The sequence below is a fragment of the Lichenostomus cassidix genome, unplaced genomic scaffold (assembly GCF_008360975.1).
Source record: "Lichenostomus cassidix isolate B80296 unplaced genomic scaffold, HeHo_3.0 HiC_scaffold_39, whole genome shotgun sequence".
Classification (NCBI taxonomy): Eukaryota; Metazoa; Chordata; class Aves; order Passeriformes; family Meliphagidae; genus Lichenostomus; species Lichenostomus cassidix.
The window spans coordinates 522,345-544,183 of record NW_028147446.1 but is presented as its reverse complement, the minus strand read 5'-3'; the positions used below and the strand labels follow the sequence as shown (position 1 = coordinate 544,183).

The 21,839-nt window shown below is 52.4% G+C and overlaps 1 protein-coding gene and 1 long non-coding RNA gene across 5 annotated transcripts in view; both read right to left on the bottom strand.

Moving 5' to 3' along the window:
* Window positions 1-2,109: 2,109 nt before the first annotated feature.
* LOC146422606 (adhesion G protein-coupled receptor L1-like) overlaps window positions 2,110-21,839 on the bottom strand; it is a 186,512-nt gene continuing 166,782 nt past the window's right edge. The window contains exons 20-25 of the mRNA XM_085045766.1: window positions 20,175-20,272; window positions 18,087-18,117; window positions 13,749-13,845; window positions 10,017-10,136; window positions 5,418-5,435; window positions 2,110-2,715 (exon numbers count right to left, since the gene is read on the bottom strand). Coding sequence (XP_084901892.1) covers window positions 2,150-2,715; window positions 5,418-5,435; window positions 10,017-10,136; window positions 13,749-13,845; window positions 18,087-18,117; window positions 20,175-20,272 — 930 coding nt within the window. The 3' untranslated portion in view covers window positions 2,110-2,149. The remainder of the gene's footprint in view (window positions 2,716-5,417; window positions 5,436-10,016; window positions 10,137-13,748; window positions 13,846-18,086; window positions 18,118-20,174; window positions 20,273-21,839) is intronic.
* On the bottom strand, window positions 20,383-21,671 carry LOC146422613 (uncharacterized). 4 transcript variants are annotated; one of them, XR_014848038.1, is made up of 3 exons: window positions 21,500-21,671; window positions 21,335-21,385; window positions 20,383-20,501 (listed from the first exon to the last, which is right to left on the bottom strand). It is a non-coding gene; the product is annotated as an uncharacterized LOC146422613 (long non-coding RNA). The 4 variants fall into 4 exon arrangements; XR_014848037.1 differs by lacking the exon at window positions 20,383-20,501 and adding an exon at window positions 20,693-20,782 and having other exon boundaries at window positions 21,293-21,385; XR_014848036.1 differs by lacking the exon at window positions 20,383-20,501 and adding an exon at window positions 20,983-21,041 and having other exon boundaries at window positions 21,301-21,385.

Below are 21,839 nucleotides of genomic sequence, written 5' to 3'. Positions count from 1 at the left end.
TTCCCCCCCCCGTGCCTCAGTTTCCCCGGGGGGGGGGCTGGTCCATTTACATTATATTACAAGGAAAATGTGTCTCTTTTTTTGGGGGGGGCTCCCCAGTTTTGGGGGTCTCTCCCCATTTTTGGGGGTCTCTCCCCATTTTTGGGGGTCTCTCCCCATCTCGGGGGGGTCACCCCTCAGCCTGGGGGGTCTCATGCCCCCCCCGCCCCCCCGGCTCGTTTTGGGGGATGGCTTTTGGGGGGGACAGGCTGGGGTGGGACCCCAAAAAACCCCCCAGGTTTGGGGGGCTGGGGGCACGAGGGGGGGCGGGAGAGACCCCCGGAAGGTCCTGTGGCACTGTCCTGGGCGAGGGGACAGCAGCCGGCCGGTCCCTGAGGGGACGGTGACAATGGCGGCCGGGCTGTCCCTGAGGGGACGGTGACAATGGTGGCCTGCTCCTCCGTGAGGGGACGGTGACAATGGCGGCCGGGCTGTCCCTGAGGGGACGGTGACAATGGCGGCCTGCTCCTCCGTGAGGGGACAGTGACAATGGCGGCCGGCCAGTCCCTGAGGGGACGGTGACAATGGCGGCCGAGCTGTCCGTGAGGGGACGGTGACAATGGCGGCCTGCTCCTCCGTGAGGGGACGGTGACAATGGCGGCCGGGCTGTCCCTGAGGGGACGGTGACAATGGCGGCCTGCTCCTCCATGAGGGGACGGTGACAATGGCAGCCAGGCCTGCTCCTCGTGCGACGCCCCGGGTGACACTGGCTGCTCGTGCAAGGTCCCCCAGTGCCACCAGATCGTCGTGTGACACCAAATCCTCGTGTGACACCAAATCCTCGTGTGACACCGAAATCCTCGTGTGACACCGAAATCCTCGTGTGACACCAAATCCTCGTGTGACACCAAATCCTCGTGCCAAGGCAGCCTGTCCAGCCCCTGGCACAGCCGCTGTCCCTCGGCCAGGCCGGGCCTGAGGCCGCACTGTCCACTCTGGGCAAGGCCGGGGTGTGGCTCGGTCCTTTGTCCTCGTGCCAGGGGGTGTCCTGCAGTGCCACCGGACCCTCGTGCCAGGCTGGACCCTCGTGCCAGGCTGGACCCTCGTGAAAGGGTGTCCTTGATCGCCGCCGGACCCTCGTGCCAGGCCATGCCGCCAGACCCTCGTGCCAGGCTGGACCCTCGTGCCAAGGGGTGTCCTTGATTGCCACCGGACCCTCGTGCCAGGCCAGACCCTTGTGCCAGGGGGTGTCCTGGAGTGCCGCCGGACCCTTGTGCCAGGCCGTGCCGCTGGACCCTCGTGCCAGGCTGGACCCTCGTGCCAGGCCGGACCCCCGGTGAGGATGGACACTCGAGTTGGACTTTGAGGCCGCTGGCTGTGAGAGCTCCTCGAGTGAGGAGGGGGCTTGGCTGGGGGCTGCCGGACCCCCGAGTGACCCCCGAGGGACCCCAGAGTGACCCCAGAGTGACCCCGGAGCCCTGAGGGACCCCCCAGACCCCTGACCGAGGAGGGGGCTTGGCCTGGGGCCGGACCCCCGTCTGTCCCCAGACCCCCTGGACCCCCAGACCCTTGTGTGAGGAGGGGGCTTGGCTTGGGGCCAGACCCCCAAGTGTCCCCAGAGCCCCAAGTGTCCCCAGACCCCCAGGACCCCCAGACTCTTGACCGAGGGGGCTCCTCGTGCAAGCCCAGCCCCCCCTGTCCCCCCAGCCCCTTGCGCTCTGGGGGGTCCTGGAGTGACCCCCAAGTGTCCCCAGACCCCCACGTGAGGAGGGGGCTTGGCTTGGGGCCGGACCCCGAGTTCCCCCAGCCCCTCGCGCTCTGGGGGGTCCTGGAGTGACCCCCAAGTGTCCCCAGCCCCCTGTGTGCCCAGGGGTCCCGGACTGACCCCCGTGTGTGAGGAGGGGTCCTGGACTGACCCCCAAGTGTCCCCAGCATCCGGGGGGGGGTCCTGGAGTGCCCCCCGAGTGCCCAGAGACCCCCAAATGCCCCCAGCCCCTATCCGGGGGGGGGTCCTGGAGTGACCCCCAAGTGTCCCCAGCTCTGGGGGGTCCCGGATTGCCCCCCGCGTGCCCCCAGCCCCCCGAGCGCCCCCAGCCCCATATGAGCGGGGGTCCCGGATTGCCCCCCGAGCACCCCCAGCCCCCCGAGCCCCCCTCCCTGCGCGGGGGTCTCACAGGCTGGTCACCAGCTGCATCTGCCCGTCGGGCTCGCCGCCCCCCGCGCCCCCCTCGGAGCCCCCGAAGGTGTCGGGGCTGTGCCGCCGGGCCGGGGGGGGCGCTCGGCCGGGACCCCCCAGGTACGGGGGGGCGGGGGGCGGCGGGAGCCCCTCGGGGCTGCTGTCGGGGTAGTCCCGCGGCGGGTGGGGGGCGTGCCGGGGGTCGGGCAGGGGGGGCAGCCCGGCCGGGGGTCCCCTGGCCAGCTCCTGGTAGAGCAGCCCCAGCTCGGGGGCGCCGGGGGGGGGCTCGCCGGGGGGGGGAGGGGGCGGCGGGGGGGGATGGGAGGAGGAGGAGGAGGAGGAGGAGCCCCCCGCCGCCCCCCGCAGGTTGTTGTGCACCAGCTCCGAGATGATCATCTTCTCCAGCGCCGCGGGGTCGGGGGGCGCGGCCGGACAGCCCCCCGCCCGAGCCGGGACCCCCGAGCCGTGCCCACCCCCAGCCTCGGGACCCCCCCGCAGGCTGTAGCTGTTGTTGAAGTTGCCGTTGAGGGGCAGCGGCTCCGGGGGGTCCCGGGGGGGCTCTGCGGGGACAGGGGGGAGGTTAGCGGGGGTTTGGGGATTTGGGGAGGTTTGGGGGGATTTGGGGGTCCCGGGGGTCGGGGACACGGGGAGGTCGGGGGTTTGGGGGGATTTGGGGAGGTTTGGGGGAATTGGGGGTCCGAGGGGTCCCGGGGGCTCATGGGACAGGGGGAGGTCAGTGAAGGGGGATTTGGGGGATTTGGGGGTCCGAGGGGTTCCGGGGGGCTCTGCGGGGACAGGGGGAGGTTTGGGGGATTGGGGTCATTTGGGGGATCCAGGGTCTTGGGGAGGTTGGGGGAGATTTGGGGGATTTTGGGGAGCTTTTGGGGGATTTGTGGGGAGTGGGGATCATTTTGGGGGTCAGTCCGGGGGGCATTTGGGGGTCCCGGGGCTCTGCGGGACAGGGGAGGAGGTCAGGGGGATTTGGGGAGGATTTGGGGGTATTTGGTGGGGGGAAGGAGGTCATTTGGGGGTCCGAAAAGGCTTTGGGGGGATTTTTCGGGGGAGGGGGTCGTTTGGGGGCTCTGGCAGGGACAGGGGGTCAGGGTGGGGATTTGGGGGTTTGGGGAGGATCTGGGGAGGTTTGGGGGGCATTTGGGGAAGGGGGACATTTGGGGGGATTTTTGGGGGAGGGAGGGTGATTTGGGGGCTCCGGGGTCCCGGGGTCTCTGCTGGGACGGGGGGTCAGTAGGGGGATTGGGGGTCTTTGGGGGGATTTGGGGGTCCGGGGGTCGTGGGGGCCCTGCAGGGGACAGGGGGGTCAGTCATGGGGGATTTGGGAGGTTTAGGGGCTCATTTGGGAGATCCGGGGGTCTTTGGGGAGGTTTGGGGGGATTTTTGGGGAGTGGGGTCGTTTGGGGGCTCCAGGGGGTCCCGGGGGCTCTGCGGGGACAGGGGTCAGTGGGGGAGATTTGGGGGATTGGGGGAAGGGGGACATTTGGGGGCTCTGCGGGGACGGGGGGTCAGTCGGGGAGATTTGGAGGGGTTTGGGGGATTTGGGAGGTTTGGGGGGATTTGGGGGCTCCGGGGTCTCTGGGGAGGTTTGGGGGGATTTGGGGGAGGTTTGGGATTTGGGGGCTCCAGGGGGTCCCGGGGCTCTGTGGGGACGGGGGGGCCGTCGGGGGCATTTGGGGGATTGGGGGTCCTTTGGGGCTCCGGGGCTCTCTGGGAGGTTTGGGGGGATTTTTGGGGTGGGGGTCAGTGGGATGGGGGTCTGGGGGCTATTGGGGTCTGGGGGCTCTATGGGCTGTATGGGGTTTGGGGTCGTTTTGGGGGTCAGTGAGGGGTCTGGGGGCTATAGGGGGTTTGGGGGTCAGTGAGGGGTCAGTGAGAGGTCTGGGGGATTTCGGGGGTTTGGGGGTCGTTGTGGGGCTGGGGGATTTGGGGGTCAGTGAGGGGTCTGGGGGCTGTAAGGGGGATTTGGGGGTCATTGGGGGACGGGGGTCAGTGGGGGTCAGTCCGGGGGTCTTTGGGGAGGATTGGGGATTTTTGGGGAGTGGGGTCAGTGGGATGGGGGTCAGGGGGCTGTTGGGGTCTGGGGGGTGATTGGGGGATTTGGGGGTCAGTGAGGGTCTGGGGGCTACATGGGGGTTTGGGGGTCAGTGGTTTGGGGGTCACGGGGGCTATTGGGGTCTGGGGGCTATAGGGACTTGGGGGTCAGTGAGGGATTTGGGGGTCTGGGGGATTTGGGGGTTTGGAGGTCAGTGGTTTGGGGGTCTGGGGGCTATTGGGGTCTGGGGCTGTATGGGAGTTTGGGGCAGTGAGGGGTCTGGGGGGATTTGGGGGGTCAGTGAGGGGTCTGGAGGGGATTTGGGATTTGGGGTCAGTGGGATGTGGGTCACAGGGGGCTATTGGGGTCTGGGGGTCTGTGGGAGTTTGGGGGTCAGTGAGGGGTCATGGGATTTGGGGGACAGTGAGGGCCAGAGGGGTCTGGGGGTATAGAGGAATTTGGGGGTCGTTGTGGGGATTGGGGTCATGTGAGGGTCTGGGGGCTATAGAGGAGTTTGGGGGTCAGTGGGATGGGGGTCCAGCTATTGGGGTCTGGGGGATTTGGGGGTCATGAGGGGTCTAGGGGGCTACAGGGGGATTTGGGGGTGGTGGGGACGGGGGGTCAGTGAGGGTCTGGGGGATTTGGGGTTTGGGGGTCAGTGGGATGGGGGTCATGGGGGGGCTATTGGGGTCTGGGGGGATTTGGGGGGTCCGGGGGTGGATTTGTGGGGAAGGGGGGACATTTGGGGACACAGAGGGGACATTGGGGTCACACAGGGGTCACACAGAGGGGTCAGGGGGGGACATTGGGGTCACACAGGGGTCACAGAGAGGTCACACAGAGGTCACAAAGGTCACACAGAGGTCACACAGAGGTCACAGGGGACAGTGGGGTCACACAGGGGTCACACAGAGGTCACACACAGGTCACACAGAGGTCACAGGGGACACTGAGGGGACATTAGAGTCACACAGGGGTCACACAGAGGGGTCGGGGGGACATTGGGGTCACACAGGGGTCACAAAGGGGTCACACAGGGGTCACACAGAGGTCACAGGGGACACTGAGGGGACATTAGAGTCACACAGGGGTCACACAGAGGGGTCAGGGGGGGACATTGGGGTCACACAGGGTGACACAGAGGTCACACAGAGGTCACACAAAGGTCACAGGGTCACACAGAGGTCACACAGAGGTCACACAGAGGTCACTCACTGGTGTCACGGAAGCTCCCTGGGGACAGAAGCAGCAATCAGGAAGGTCCTGAATCCCCCCAGAGCCCCAAAATCACCCCCAGGGGGACATTTGGGGACATTTTGGGGACATTTTGGGGCTCCAGGGGGTTTGGGGCATTCCCAGGGGTTGGGGGCAGTTTGGGGGATTTTTTGGGAGATTTTTGGGGGATTTTGGGGTATTTTTGGGGGATTTTGGGGGATTTTTGGTGGATTTTTTTTTGATTTTCGGTGATTTTCAGTGTATTTTTGGGTGATTTTTGGTGGATTTTTGGGTGATATTTGGGTGATTTTCGGTGTATTTTTGGTGATTTTCACTGTATTTTTTGGGGATTTTCGGTGATTTTTGATGTATTTTTTGGGGATTTTTGGTGATTTTCGCTGTATTTTTTTTGGGATTTTTTTGGGATTTCCCTCCCTCCCCTCACTCAGGGTCCCTTTGGGGTGATTTTTGGTGTATTTTTTCGGTGATTTTTGGTGGATTTTTTGTGGATTTTTGGGTGATATTTGGTGGATTTTGGGGGGATTTTTGGTGTATTTTTTGGGGATTTTCGGTGGATTTTTTGGGGATTTTTGGTGTATTTTTGGGTGATTTTTGGTGTATTTTTTGGGTGATTTTCAGTGTATTTTTGGGTGATTTTTGGTGGATTTTTGGTGTCTTTTTTTTGGATTTTCAGTGATTTTCAGTCCCTCCCATCAGTCAGGGGTCAGTTTTGGGTGATTTTTGGTGTATTTTTTGGGGATTTTCGGTGATTTTTGGTGTATTTTTTAGGGGATTTTTGGGATTTCAATCCCTCCCATCAGTCAGGGTCCCTTTGGGGGGTCATGGGATGATTTTTGGTGTATTTTTTTGGTGATTTTGGTCGATTTCGGTGATTTTCGGTGTATTTTCAGTGTATTTTTTTGGGGGTTTTTTTGGGATTTCCCTCCCTCCCCTCCCTCGGGGGTCCCTGGGGGGTCATGGGGTGATATTTGGGTGATTTTCAGTGTATTTTTGGTGTATTTTTTTTGGATTTTGGGTGATTTTCGGTGATTTTCGCTGTATTTTTTTGGGGATTTTTTTGGGATTTCCCTCCCTCCCCTCCCTCGGGGGTCAGTTTGGGGTGATTTTTGGGTGATTTTTTTGGGGGATTTTTGGGATTTTCAATCCCTCCCACCAGTCAGGGTCCCTTTGGGGTGATTTTGGGTGTATTTTTTGGTGATTTTTGGTGTATTTTTTTTTGATTTTCGGTGATTTTCAATCCCTCCCGTCACTCGGAGGTCAGTTTGGGGTGATATTTGGGTGATTTTCGGTGTATTTTTGGTGTATTTTTTTTTGGATTTTGGGTGATTTTCAGTGATTTTTGCTGTATTTTTTTTGGATTTTTGGTGATTTTCGCTGTATTTTTTTAGGATTTTTTGGATTTTCCCTCCCTCCCACCACCCGGGGGTCCCTTTGGGGGGATATTTGGGTGATTTTTGGTGTATTTTTTAGGATTTTTAGGTGATTTTTGGTCGATTTCGGTGATTTTCGGTGTATTTTCGGTGTATTTTTTCGGGATTTTTGGTGATTTTCGCTGTATTTTTTTGGGGATTTTTTTGGGATTTCCCTCCCTCCCCTCCCTCGGGGGTCAGTTTGGGGTGATATTTGGGTGATTTTTGGTGTATTTTTTGGGTGATTTTCAGTGTATTTTTGGGTGATTTTTGGTGGATTTTTGGGTGATATTTGGGTGATTTTCGGTGTATTTTTGGGGATTTTTTTGGGGGATTTTCGGTGATTTTTAGTGTATTTTCAGTGATTTTCGCTATATTTTTTTGGGGGTTTTTTTGGGATTTCCCTCCCTCCCCTCCCTCGGGGGTCCCTGGGGGGTCATGGGGTGATATTTGGGTGATTTTCGGTGTATTTTTGGTGTATTTTTTTTGGATTTTGGGTGATTTTGGGTGATTTTCGCTGCATTTTTTTGGAGGATTTTTTTGGGATTTCCCTCCCTCCCCTCACTCGGGGGTCAGTTTGGGGTGATATTTGGGTGATTTTTGGTGTATTTTGGGTGATTTTTGGTGTATTTTTGGTGTATTTTTTTTTGATTTTCAGTGATTTTCGGTGTATTTTTGGTGATTTTCGCTATATTTTTTTGGGGATTTTTTTTGGGATTTTTTTGGGATTTCCCTCCCTCCCCTCACTCGGGGGTCCCTTTGGGGTGATTTTTGGTGGATTTTTGGGGATTTTTAATGTAATTTTGGGTGATTTTTGGTGTATTTTCAGTGATTTTCGGTATATTTTTTTGGGGATTTTCGGTGATTTTTGGTGTATTTTTTTGGGAATTTTTGGTGATTTTCGGTATATTTTTTTGGGATTTTTTTGGATTTTCCCTCCCTCCCATCACTCGGGGTCCCTGGGGGGTCATGGGATGATTTTTGGTGTATTTTTTTTGGATTTTGGGTGATTTTTGGTGTATTTTTGATGTATTTTTTGGGGATTTTCGGTGATTTTCGCTGCATTTTTTTGGGTATTTTTTTGGGATTTCTCTCCCTCCCCTCCCTCGGGGGTCCCTTTGGGGTGATTTTTGGTGTATTTTTGGGGATTTTTAATGTAATTTTGGGTGATTTTTGGTGTATTTTTGGTGATTTTCACTGTATTTTTTGGGGGATTTTCGGTGATTTTTGATGTATTTTTTGGGGATTTTTGGTGATTTTTGCTGCATTTTTTTGGGGATTTTTTGGGGATTTCCCTCCCTCCCCTCCCTCGGGGGTCAGTTTGGGGTGATTTTTGGGTGATTTTTTTGGGGATTTTTGGGATTTCCCTCCCTCCCACCAGTCAGGGTCCCTTTGGGGTGATTTTTGGTCGATTTTGGTGATTTTCGGTATATTTTTTTGGGGATTTTTTTGGGATTTCCCTCCCTCCCCTCCCTCGGGGGTCAGTTTGGGGTGATTTTTGGGTGATTTTTTTGGGGATTTTTGGGATTTCCCTCCCTCCCACCAGTCAGGGTCCCTTTGGGGTGATTTTTGGTCGATTTTGGTGATTTTCGGTATATTTTTTTGGGGATTTTTTTGGGATTTTTGGGGTATTTTTTTGGGGATTTTTGGGATTTTCAGTCCCTCCCATCAGTCAGGGTCAGTTTGGGGTGATTTTGGGTGGATTTTTTGGGGGACTTTTGGGATTTTCGGGATTTTCGATGGATTTTTGTGGATTTTTTTTGATTTTCAGTCCCTCCCACCAGTCAGGGGTCAGTTTGGGGTGATTTTTGGTGGATTTTTTGGGGATTTTCGGTGATTTTTGGTGTATTTTTTTGGGGATTTTTTTGGGATTTCCCTCCCTCCCCTCACCCGGGGGTCCCTTTGGGGGGATATTTGGGTGATTTTTGGTGTATTTTTGGTGTATTTTTTTGGGGATTTTGGTCGATTTTGGTGATTTTCGGTGTATTTTCAGTGTATTTTTTGGGGTTTTTTTGGGGATTTCCTCCTCCCCTCCTCGGGGTCCCTGGGGGGTCATGGGGTGATATTAGGGTGATTTTCAGTGTATTTTTGGTTTATTTTTTTGGATTTTGGGGGATTTTCGGTGATTTTTGGTGTATTTTTTTTGGATTTTCGGTGATTTTCGCTGCATTTTTTTTGGGATTTTTTGGGGATTTCCCTCCCTCCCCTCCCCGGGGGTCCCTGGGGGGTCATGGGGTGATATTTGGTGTATTTTTTTGGGTGATTTTCAGTGTATTTTTGGGTGATTTTTGGTGGATTTTTGGGTGATATTTGGGTGATTTTCGGTGTATTTTCGGTGTATTTTTTTGGGGATTTTTTGGGATTTCCCTCCCTCCCCTCCCTCGGGGGTCCCTGGGGGGCATGGGGTGATATTTGGGTGATTTTCAGTGTATTTTTGGTGTATTTTTTCTGGATTTTGGGTGATTTTCGGTGATTTTTGGTGTATTTTTTTGGGATTTTCGGTGATTTTCGCTATATTTTTTTGGGATTTTTTGGGGATTTCCCTCCCTCCCCTCCCTCGGGGGTCAGTTTGGGGTGATATTTGGGTGATTTTTGGTGTATTTTTTGGGTGATTTTCAGTGTATTTTTGGGTGATTTTTGGTGGATTTTTGGGTGATATTTGGGTGATTTTCGGTGTATTTTTGGTGTATTTTTTTGGGATTTTCAGTGATTTTCGCTATATTTTTTTGGGGGTTTTTTTGGGATTTCCCTCCCTCCCATCACTCGGGGGTCAGTTTGGGGTGATATTTGGGTGATTTTTGGTGTATATTTTGGGTGATTTTCAGTGTATTTTTGGGTGATTTTTGGTGGATTTTTGGTGTATTTTTTTTCGATTTTGGGTGATTTTCAGTGATTTTTGGTGTATTTTTTTGATTTTTGGTGATTTTCGGTATATTTTTGGGCACTTTTTTGGGATTTCCCTCCCTCCCCTCCCTCGGGGGTCCCTGGGGGGTCATGGGGTGATATTTGGTGTATTTTTTTTTGATTTTGGGTGATTTTCGGTGATTTTTGGTGTATTTTTTTGGGATTCTCAGTGATTTTCGCTGCATTTTTTTGGGGATTTTTTTGGGATTTTTTTGGGATTTCCCTCCCTCCCCTGCCCGGGGGTCCCTGGGGGGCTCAGACCCACCTGTGGCGCTGAAGGCGGGGGGCGAGGCGGGGGTGAAGCCCCCTCCCTCGGCCAGCAGGGTGTTGTAGGGGCTCGAGCCCCCCCGCGGGGGCAGCACCGGGTTGGGCAGCAGGTGAGAGCCTGGGGGACACAGGGGGTCACAATTTGGGGGTCCTGGGGGGATTGGGGGTCCTGGGGGTTTGGGGGTCACAGGGGGTCACAAATTGGGGGTCTGGGGGTCCTGGGTCCCTAGAGTGTCCTGGAGGGGGTCTTTGGGGGTCCTGGGGGTCTTTGGGGTCCTGGGGGGTTTGGGGGGTCCTGGGGAGTCCTGGGGATCATAAATTGGGGTCCTGGGGGTCACAGGGGGTCCCAGGGATCATAAATTGGGGTCCTGGGGGTTTAGGGGGTCTTTGGGGTCCCTAGAGTGTCCTGGATGGGGTTTTTTGGGGGTCCTGGGGTCCTAGGGGTCATAAATTGGGGTCCTGGAGGGGTTTTTGGGGGTTTTGGGGGTCCTGGGGGTCTTTGGGGGTCCTGGGAGGTCCTGGGATCACAAATTGGGGGTCTGGGGGTGCTGGGGGTCCTGGGGGGTCTTTGGGGTCATAAATGGGGTCCTGGAGGGCTTTTGGGTCCTGGGGGTCCTGGGGATCATAAATTGGGGTCCTGGGGGGTCCTGGTGGTCCCTGGGGGTCACAGGGGTCCTGGGGATCACAAATTGGGGTCCTGGAGGGGTTTTGGGGGTCCCAGGGGGTCCCTAGAGTGTCCTGGAGGGGATTTTTGGGGGTCCTGGGGTCCTAGGGGTCATAAATTGGGGTCCTGGAGGGTTTTGGGGTCCTGGGGGGTTTGGGGGGTGTTTGGGGGTCCTGGGGATCCCAAATTGGGGTCCTGAGAGGGGGTTTGGGGTCCCTAGAGCGTCCTGGAGGGGTTTTTGGGGGTCCTGGGGTCTGTAAGGGGTCCCTGGGGGTCCTGGTGGGTCACAATTTGGGGTCCTGGGAGTCCTGGGGGGTTTGGGGGTCCTGGGAGTCCTGGAGGGTCCTGGGATCACAAATTGGGGTCTGGGGGTGCTTGGGGGCCTTTGGGGGTCCTGGGGGTCACAGGGGTCCCGGGATCATCAATTGGGGTCCTGGAGGGGTTGGGGGTCCTGGGGGTCCTGGGGTCTGCAAGGGTCCCTGGGGGGTCCTGGGGATCATAAATTGGGGTCCTGGGGGTTTTGGGGCAGTCCTGGGGGTCACAAGGGGTCCCATGGACATCAAATTGGGGTCCTGGGGGGTTTAGGGGTCTTTGGGGGTCCCTAGCAGCGTCCTGATGGGGTTTTTGGGGTCCTGGGGTCCTAGGGGTCATAAATTGGGGTCCTGGAGGGGTTTTGGGGGTTTTGGGGTCCTGGGAGGTCCTGGATCACAAATTGGGGGTCTGGGGTTTTGGGTCCTGGGGGGTCTTTGGGGTCATAAATTGGGGTCCTGGGGTTTGGGGGTCTTTGGGGGTCCTGGGATCACAAATTGGGGTTTTGGGGGTCACAGGGGGTCCTGAGAGAGGTTTTGGAGGTCCCCAGAGTGTCCTGGGAGGGTTTTGGGGTCCTGGGGTCTGTGAGAGGGTTTGGGGGGTCTGGGAACACCCTGAGGGGTCCTGGAGGGGTTTTGGGGGGTCACAGGGGTCCTGGGGTCCCTTAGAGCATCCTGGAGGGGTTTTTTGGGGTCCTGGGGATCACAAATTGGGGTCCTTAGGGGGTTTTGGGGGTCATAGGGGTCCTGGGGTCTCTGAGGGGTTTTTGGGGTCCTGGGGACTCATAAATTGGGGTCCTGGGGGTTTGGGGTTCCTAGAGTGTCCTGGAGGGGTTTTGGTGTCCTGGGGTCTTTGGGGGTCTTTGGGGTCCCAGGGAGTCCCAAAGACATTCCAGAGGGGTTTTTGGGGTCTTTAGGGGTCTTTGGGGTCCCCGGGGGGTCCAGGAGGGAATTTTGGGGTCCCAAACTTTGGGGTCTCACCTCTGTTCAGGATTGGGGGGGGTTGGGGGAATTTTGGGGTTTTTTTGGGATTTTTTTGGGGTTTTTTGGGGGGTTTTGGGATTTTTGGGGGGTTTTTGGGGAGGGGTCTCACCTCTGTTCAGGATTGGGGGTTTTTGGGGTTTTTTGGGGATTTTTTTGGGGATTTTTGGGGATTTTTTGGTTACGTTGGGGTCTCACCTCAGTTCAGGGTGGTGGTTATTTGGTTTTTTGGGGTTTTTTTGGTTTTTTGGGATTTTTGGGGTTTTTTTTGGAGTTTTTTGGGGATTTTTTGGGGTTTTTTGGGGGTTTTTTGTGGGGTTTTGGGATTTTTGGGGTTTTTTTGGGGAGGGGTCTCACCTCTGGTCAGGACTGGGGGGCTTTGGGGTTTTTTTTTTTGGGACTTTTTGGGGATTTTTGGGGTTTTGGGGAGGGGTCTCACTTTGGTTCAAGGTGGTGTTTTTTTGGGGTTTTTTTGGGATTTTTGGTTATTTTTGGGGTCTCACCTCGGTTCAGGGTGGTTTTTTTGGGATTTTTTGGGGGGGTTTTTTGGGTTATTTTTGGGTTTTTTGGGGTATTTTTGGGTTTTTTGGGTTATTTTTGGGTTTTTTGGGGTATTTTTGGGGTCTCACCTTGGTTCAGGGTGGGGGATTTTGGGGTTTTTGGGATTTTTTTGGGGTATTTTTGGGGGTTTTTGGGATTTTTTTGGGTTATTTTTTGGGTCTCACCTCGGTTCAGGGTGGGGGATTTTTGGGTTTTTTTGGGATTTTGGGGTTTTTGGGGTATTTTTTGGGGTCTCACCTCGGCTGAGGGTGGGGGTTTTTGGGATTTTGGGTTATTTTGGGGTCTCACCTTGGTTCAAGGTGGGGATTTTTGGGGGTTTTGGGGATGTTTTGGTTTTTTGGGGTATTTTTTGGGGTCTCACCTCGGTTCAGGGTGGGTTTTTTTGGATTTTGGGGGTTTTTTGGGTTATTTTTGGGTCTCACCTCGGTTCAGGGTGCATTTTTGGGGGATTTTTTTTGGTTTTTCGGGATTTTTTGAGTATTTTTGGTTATTTTTTGGGGTCTCACCTCCGTTGAGGGTGGTTTTTTTGGGATTTTTTTGGGTTTTTTGGGGTTTTTTTGGGGTTTTTTTGGTCTCACCTTGGCTCAGAGTGGGTTTTGTTGGGATTTTTTTTGGTTTTTCGGGATTTTTTGGGGATTTTTTGGATTATTTTTGGGGTCTCACCTCTGTTCAGGGTGGGGTTTTTGGGTTATTTTGGGTTATTTATGGTTATTTTTGGGGTATTTTTTGGGGTCTCACCTCTGTTCAGAGTAGGGGTGCTGTTCAGGGTTATTTAGGGTTATTTTTGGGTTATTTTTGGGTTATTTTTGGGATTTTTTGGGTTATTTTTGGTCTCACCTCTGTTCAGGGTCGGGGTGCTGTTCAGGGTTATTTTTTGGGATTTTTTTTGGGTATTTTTTGGGGTCTCACCTTGGTTCAGGGTGGGGGTGCTGTTCAGGGTTATTTTTGGGGTATTTTTGGGTTATTTTGGGGTCTCACCTCGGTTCAGGGTGGGTTTTTTTGGATTTTAGGTTTTTTGGGTTATTTTTGGGATTTTTTTGGGGTTATTTTGGGGTCTCACCTCTGTTCAGGGTCGGGGTGCTGTTCAGGGTTTTTTGGGGTGTTTTTGGGGTATTTTTGGGGTTATTTTTGGTCTCACCTCTGTTCAGGGTCGGGGTGCTGTTCAGGGTTTTTTGGGGTGTTTTTGGGGTATTTTTGGGGTTATTTTTGGTCTCACCTCGGTTCAGGGTCGGGGTGCTGTTCAGATCTCCCCCCATGAAACTCGACTCTGTCTGTTTCCTGACTGTGTCGTTCCACATCCTGCGGATCCGGCTCTGGGGGGACAGCGGGGGTGAGACCCTCGGGACCCCAAAAAACACCCAAAACAGCCCAAAACCAGCTCAAAACCACCCCAAAAACCTCCCCAAAAAACCACCCAAAACAGCCCCAAAACCAGCTCGAAAACATCCCAAAAACAGCCCAAAAACCACCCAAAACAGCCCAAAACCAACACAGAAACCCCCAAAACCCACCCAAACCAGCCCAAAAACCACCCCAAAAACCACCCAAAACCACCCCAAAAACCACCCAAAACAGCCCCAAAACCAGCCCAAAAACATCCCAAAACACACCCCAGAAACACCCCAAACAACACTCCAGAATCCCCCAAAAACCACCCAAAACAGCCCAAAACCAGCCCAAGAAACACCCATGAACCCACCAAAAAAACACCCGAAAACCACCCCATAAACCACCCCAAAAACATTCCAAAAAATACCTCAAAACCACCCCAAAAACACTCCAAAACCACCCCAAAAACCACCCCAGAAAACACCCCAAAAAATACCCCAAAACCACCTCACAAACAACCTGGAAACCCCCAAAAACCACCCCCAAAACACCCCAAAACCACCTCAAAACCACCCCAAAAACCACCCCAGAAACACCCCAAAACCACCCTGGAAACCCAAAAAACACCACAGAACCCCAAAAAAACCACCCTAAAAACACCCTGGAATCCCAAAAAAACACCCCAAAAATACCTCAAAAACACCCCAAAAACATCCCAAAAAACCCCCTAAAAACACCCCAATAAACAACCCAAAACCACCCTGGAATCCCCAAAAGAAACACACTAGAAACCCCCAAAAAATGCCTCCCAAAACACCCCAAAATCTCCCCAAAAACACCCAAAACCCACCCCAAAAACACCCCAAAAAACACCCCAAAAAACCACCCCAAAACCAACCCGGAAACCCCCAAAACCACCCAAAAAACCACCCGAAAAAAACCCCTAAAAACACCCCAAAAACCACCCCAAAAACCATCCCAAAAACCACCCCGGAAACCCCCCAAAAACACCCCAAAAACCTCCCAAAAAAACCCCCCAAAAAACAACCCAAAAACCACCCCGGAATCCCAAAAAAAACCACCCTAGAAACCCCCAAAAACCACCACAGAAACCCCAAAAAACACCCCAAAACCACCCTGGAATCCCAAAAACCACACCCCTACACCCCCCCCAAAAAACACCCCAAAACCACCCCAGAAACCCCAAAACACCCCAAAACACCCCAGAAACCCCAAACCCCAAACCACCCAAAAAATACCTCAAAACCATCCCCCAAAAACCCATAAAAACCCAAAACCAACCCCAAAACCAAAAAAACACCACAAAAACCACCATAAAACCACCCTGGAATCCCCAAAAAACACCACTGAACCCCAAAACACCGAACACACAAAAAACCCCAAGAGACACCAAGAAACAAAAAAACCACCCCCAAAACCACCCTGGAATCCCAAAACCACCCCAAACCAACCCAAAAAACCCCAAAACCAACCCAGAAACCCCCAAAACACCGAAAAGAGCCCAAACACCCCCAAACAACCCGGAAACCCCCCAAAAAACACCCCCAAAAAAACCCAAAAACCACTCCGGAATCCCCCAAAAACACCCCAAAAACACCCCAAAAAACACCACAAAACCACCCCAAAAACACCTCAAAAGCACCCTAAAAGCACCCCAAAAACACCTCAAAAACACCCCAAAACCAACTCGGAAACCCCCAAAAAATACCCCAAAACCACCCCAAAACCAACCCGGAAATCCCAAAAAACCACCCCAAAAATACCTCCAAAACACATCAAAAACATCCCAAAAAACACCCTAAAAAACACCCCAAAAACAACCTAAAACCACCCTGGAATCCCCCAAAAAACCACACTAGAAACCCCCAAAAAACGCCCAAAAACACCTCAAAACCACCCCAAAAACAACCCGGAAACACCCCAAAAACCACTCCAAAAACACCCCAAAACCACCCCGGAACCACCCAAAAAACACCCTAGAAACCCCCAAAAAACACCCCAAAACCACCCCAAATAACACCCCAAAACACACCCCAAAACCAACCCAGAAACCCCTAAAAAAACCCCCCAAAACCACCCCAAAAACCTCCCAAAACCACCCCAAAAAATACCTCAAAACCACCCCAAAACCAACCCAGAAACCCCCAAAAAAAACCCCAAAAACACCCCAAAAAACACCCCAAAACAACCCGAAAACCCCCCAAAACCACCACAGAACCCCCAAAAAACACCCAAAAACACCCTGGAAACCCCCAAAAACCAACCCAAAATCTCCCCAAAAACTACCCCAAAAAGAACCCAAAACACACCCCAAAAACACCCCAAAACACACCTCAAAAACAACCCAGAAACCCCCAATAAACATCCCCAAAAAAGACCCCAAACACACCCCAAAAAACACCACAAAAAACAACCCAAAACCACCCCGGAATCCCCCAAAAAAACACCCTAGAAACCCAAAAAACACCACGGAATCCCAAAAACCACCCTAAAAACACCCTGGAATCCCAAAAAATCCCACCCCTAAAACACCTTCAAAAAACATCCCAGAAACCCCAAAAACCACCCCAAAAACCACCCCAAATCCACCCCAAAAACACCACAAAACCACCCCCAAAACCACCCCAAAAACAACCCGGAAACCCCCAAAACCACCCCAAAAAGCACCCTAGAAACCCCCAAAAACCACCCTGGAATCCCCAAAATACAGTCCAAAAAAACTATCCGGAACCCCCCAAAAATCACCCCAGAAACCCCAAAAAACACCACAAAAACCACCCCAAAACCACCCTGGAATCCCCCAAAAAAACCACCCCAGAAACCCCCAAAAACCACCACGGAAACCCCAAAAAACACCCCAAAACCCACCCCAGAGACCCCCAGAAACACCCCAAAAACCACCCCAGAAACCCCAAAAAACCCCAAAACACCCCAAAAACTGTAGTACTGGGGGTGGGGGAATCTGGGGAGGTTTTTGGAGTTTTGGGGGTTATTTTTGGGGTTTTTTGGGGGTTTTTTGGGGTCCCACCTAGGTGCCACTGTAGTAGCTGGGGTGGGGGCAGTTTGGGGTTATTTTTGGGGTATTTTTGGGGTTATTTTTGGGGTTATTTTTGGGGTTTTTGGGGTTATTTTTGGGGTTTTTGGGGTTATTTTTGAGGTTTTTGGGGTTATTTTTGGGGTTTTTTCGGGGTTATTTTGGGTTATTTTTGGGGTTATTTTTGGGGTTATTTTTGGGCTTATTTTTGGGGTTATTTTTGGGGTCTCACCTGGGTGTAGTAGCGGGGCTGGGCACGGTTTGGGGTTATTTTTGGGGTTATTTTTGGGATATTTTTGGGGTTTCGGGGTCCCACCTAGGTGCCGCTGTAGTAACATGGGTGGGGAGGTTTTTGGGGTTGTTTTTGGGGTTATTTTTGGGGTTTTTGGGGTTATTTTTGGGGTTATTTTGGGGGTTATTTTTGGGTTATTTTTGGGGTTATTTTTGGGGTTATTTTTGGGGTCCCACCTGGGTGTAGTAGCGGGGGTGGGCGCGGTTTGGGGCTATTTTGGGGTTATTTTTGGGGTTATTTTTGGGGTTATTTTTAGGGGTTTTTTGGAGGTTTTTAGGGTTATTTTGGAGTTATTTTTGGGGTCTCACCGGGTTTAGTAGCCACAGTTTGTTATTTTTGGGGTATTTTTTGGGGTTTTTGGGTTATTTTTGGGGTTATTTTTGGGGTTTTTGGGGTTATTTTTGGGGTTACTTTGGGGTTATTTTTGGGTTATTGTTGGGGTTATTTTTGGGGTTACTTTGTGGTTATTTTTGGGGTTATTTTTGGGGTTACTTTGGGGTTATTTTTGGGTTATTTTTGGGGTTATTTTTGGGGTTATTTTTGGGTTATTTTTGGGGTTATTTTTGGGTTATTTTTGGGATATTTTTGGGGTTATTTTGGGGTTTTTGGGCTTTTTTGGGGTCCCACCTGGGTGTAGTAGCGGGGGTGGGCGCGGTTTGGGGTTATTTTTGGGATATTTTTGGGGTTTTTGGGGTTTTTGGGGTCTCACGTCCCACCTGGGTGTAGTAGCGGGGGTGGGCGCGGTTTGGGGTTATTTTTGGGGTTATTTTTGGGGTTATTTTGGTGTTTTGGGGGTTATTTTTGGGGTTATTTTTGGGGTTTTTGGGGTTATTTTGGGGATTTTTTTGGGTTATTTTTGGGTTTTTTTGGGGTCCCACCTGGGTGCCGCTGTAGTAGCGGGGGTGGGCGTGGTTTGGGGTTATTTTTGGGGTTATTTTGGTGTTATTTTTGGGTTATTTTTGGGGTTTTTGGGGTTATTTTTGGGTTATTTTTGGGGTTTTTGGGGTTGGTTTTGGGGTTATTTTTGGGGTTTTTGGGGTTATTTTGGGGATTTTTGGGGTTATTTTTGGGGTATTTTTGGGGTTTTTGGGGTTATTTTTGGGATATTTTTGGGGTTATTTTTGGAATATTTTTGGGGTAATTAATTTTTGAGATTTTTTGGGCTTATTTTGGGGTTATTTTTGGCCCACCAACACCAAGGTTTTTTGGGTTATTTTTGGGGTATTTTTGGGGTATTTTTGGGGTCTCACCTGGGTGTAGTAGCGGGGGTGGGCGCGGTTTTGGGTTATTTTGGGGTTATTTTTGGGTTATTTTGGGGTTATTTTTGGAATATTTTTAGGGTTATTTTTGGGATATTTTTGAGGTTATTTTGGGTTATTTTTTGGGTTATTTTTGGGGTCCCACCAACCCTTTTTGGGGTTATTTTGGGGTTATTTTTCTGGTTTTTGGGGTTATTTTTGGGGTTTTTGGGGTTTTGGTCTCACCTGGGTGTAGTAGCGGGGGTGGGCGCGGTTTGGGGTTATTTTGGGGTTATTTTTGGGGTTATTTTGGGTTATTTTTGGGTTTTTCAGGGGTCTCACCTGGGTGTAGTAGCGGGGGTGGGCGCGGTTTGGGGTTATTTGGGGTTATTTTTGGGTTATTTTTGGGATTATTTTGGGGTTATTTCTGGGATTATTTTTGGGTTATTTTTGGGGTTATTTTGGGTTATTTTGGGGTTATTTTTGGGGTCTCACCTGGGTGTAGTAGCGGGGGTGGGTGTGGTTTGGGATATTTTTGGGTTATTTTTGGGATATTTTTGGGGTTTTGGTCCCACCTGGGTGTAGTAGCGGGGGTGGGCACAGTTTGGGGTTATTTTTGGGGTTTTTGGGTTATTTTTGGGGTTATTTTTGGGGTCCCACCTGGGTGTAGTAGCGGGGGTGGGTGCAGTTTGGGGTTATTTTTTGGGGTTTTTGGGTTATTTTTGGGGTCTCAGGTCTCACCTGGGTGTAGTAGCGGGGGTGGGGGCAGTTTGGGGTTATTTTTGGGGTTGTTTTTGGGTTATTTTTGGGGTTATTTTTGGGGTTATTTTTGGGTTATTTTTGGGGTTATTTTTGGGTTATTTTTGGGGTTATTTTTGGGGTTATTTTTGGGGTTGTTTTTCTGGTTTTTGGGGTTATTTTGGGGTTATTTTTGGGATATTTTTGGGGTTATTTTTGGGTTATTTTTTGGGTTATTTTGGGATATTTTTTGGGGTTATTTTGGGGTCTCACCTGGGTGTAGTAGCGGGGGTGGGCGCGGTTTGGGGTTATTTTTGGGTTATTTTTGGGGTTATTTTGGGGTTTTTGGGGTCTCAGGTCTCACCTGGGTGTAGTAGCGGGGGTGGGCACGGTTTGGGGTTATTTTGGGGGTTGTTTTTCTGGTTTTTGGGGTTATTTTTGGGTATTTTTGGGGTCTCAGGTCTCACCTGGGTGTAGTAGCGGGGGTGGGCGCGGTTTGGGGTTATTTTTGGGTTATTTTTGGGTTATTTTTGGTCTCACCTGGGTGTAGTAGCGGGGGTGGGCGCGGTTTGGGGTTATTTTGGGATATTTTTGGGATATTTTTGGGATATTTTGGGTTATTTTTGGGGTCTCAGGTCCCACCTGGGTGTAGTAGCGGGGGTGGGCGCGGTTTGGGATTATTTTGGGATATTTTTGGGTTATTTTGGGGTATTTATTTGGTCTCACCTGGGTGTAGTAGCGGGGGTGGGCGCGGTTTGGGGTTATTTTGGGTTAATTTTGGGATATTTTGGGGTCTCACCTGGGTGTAGTAGCGGGGGTGGGCGCAGTTTGGGTTGGTTTTTTGAGGTTTTTGGGGTTATTTTGGGGTTATTTTGGGATATTTTGGGGTCTCACCTGGGTGTAGTAGCGGGGGTGGGCGCGGTTTGGGGTTTTTGGGTTAATTTTGGGATATTTTGGGGTCTCACCTGGGTGTAGTAGCGGGGGTGGGCGCGGGCGGCAGAGGGTTTCAGGGCGCCCAGCGAGGTGCCAGGAGGTCCCCTGAGGCAGCAGCCCGAGTGCCGCAGGCACTTGCTGAGCTCCCGGTGCACCTGGGATAAACCAGTATAAACCAGTAAGGACCAGTAAGCACCAGTGACCTCCTAGTGGCATCCCAGTGACACCCCAGTGACCTTCCAGTAACACCCAGTGACACCCCAGTGACACCCAGTGACACCCAGTGACACCCAGTGACATCCCAGTGAGCCCCAGTGACATCCAGTGACACCCCAGTGACACCCAGTGACACACAGCTCAGCACTTGCTGAGCTCCCGGTGCACCTGGGGATAAACCAGTATAAACCAGTAAAAACCAGTAAAAACCAGTGACCTCCTAGTGACACCCAGTGACACCCCAGTGACCTTCCAGTAACACCCAGTGACACCCCAGTGACACCCAGTGACACCCAGTGACATCCAGCTCAGCACTTGCTGAGCTCCCGGTGCACCTGCGGCAAAACCAGTATAAACCAGTAAGGACCAGTAAAAACCAGTGACCTCCTAGTGACCTCCCAGTGACACCCAGTGACACCCAGTGACACCCAGTGACACCCAGCTCAGCACTTGCTGAGCTCCCAGTGCACCTGGGGATCAACCAGTATAAACCAGTAAAAACCAGTGACCTCCTAGTGACATCCCAGTGACCTCCCAGTGACCTCCCAGTGACCCCTAGTGACATCCCAGTGACCCCCAGTGACACCCAGTGACACCCAGTGACATCCAGCTCAGCACTTGCTGAGCTCCCGGTGCACCTGCAGCAAAACCAGTATAAACCAGTAAAAACCAGTAAAAACCAGTGACCTCCCAGTGACACCCAGTGACCTCGCAGTAACATCCCAGTGACACCCAGTGACACCCAGTGACACCCAGCTCAGCACTTGCTGAGCTCCCAGTGCACCTGGGGCAAAACCAGTATAAACCAGTATAAACCAGTAAGGACCAGTGACCTCCTAGTGACATCCCAGTGACACCCAGTGACCTCCCAGTGACATCCAGTGACCCCCAGTGAGCCCCAGTGAGCCCCAGTGACCTCGCAGTGACACCCAGTGACACCCAGTGACACCCAGTGACACACAGTGACACACAGCTCAGCACTTGCTGAGCTCCCAGTGCACCTGGGGACAAAACCAGTTCACACCAGTAAAGACCAGTGACCTCCCAGTGACCTCCCAGTGACACCCAGTGACACCCAGTGACACCCAGCTCAGCACTTGCTGAGCTCCCGGTGCACCTGGGGATAAACCAGTATAAACCAGTAAGGACCAGTAAGCACCAGTGACCTCCCAGTGACACCCAGTGACACCCCAGTGACTCCCAGTGACACCCAGTGACCTCCCAGTAACACCCAGTGACACCCAGTGACACCCAGCTCAGCACTTGCTGAGCTCCCGGTGCACCTGGGGATAAACCAGTATAAACCAGTAAAAACCAGTGACATCCCAGTAACATCCCAGTGACCTCCCAGTGACACCCAGTGACCCCCAGTGACACACAGCTCAGCACTTGCTGAGCTCCCGGTGCACCTGGGGATAAACCAGTATAAACCAGTAAAAACCAGTGACATCCCAGTAACATCCCAGTGACCTCCCAGTGACCCCCAGTGACACCCAGTAACACCCA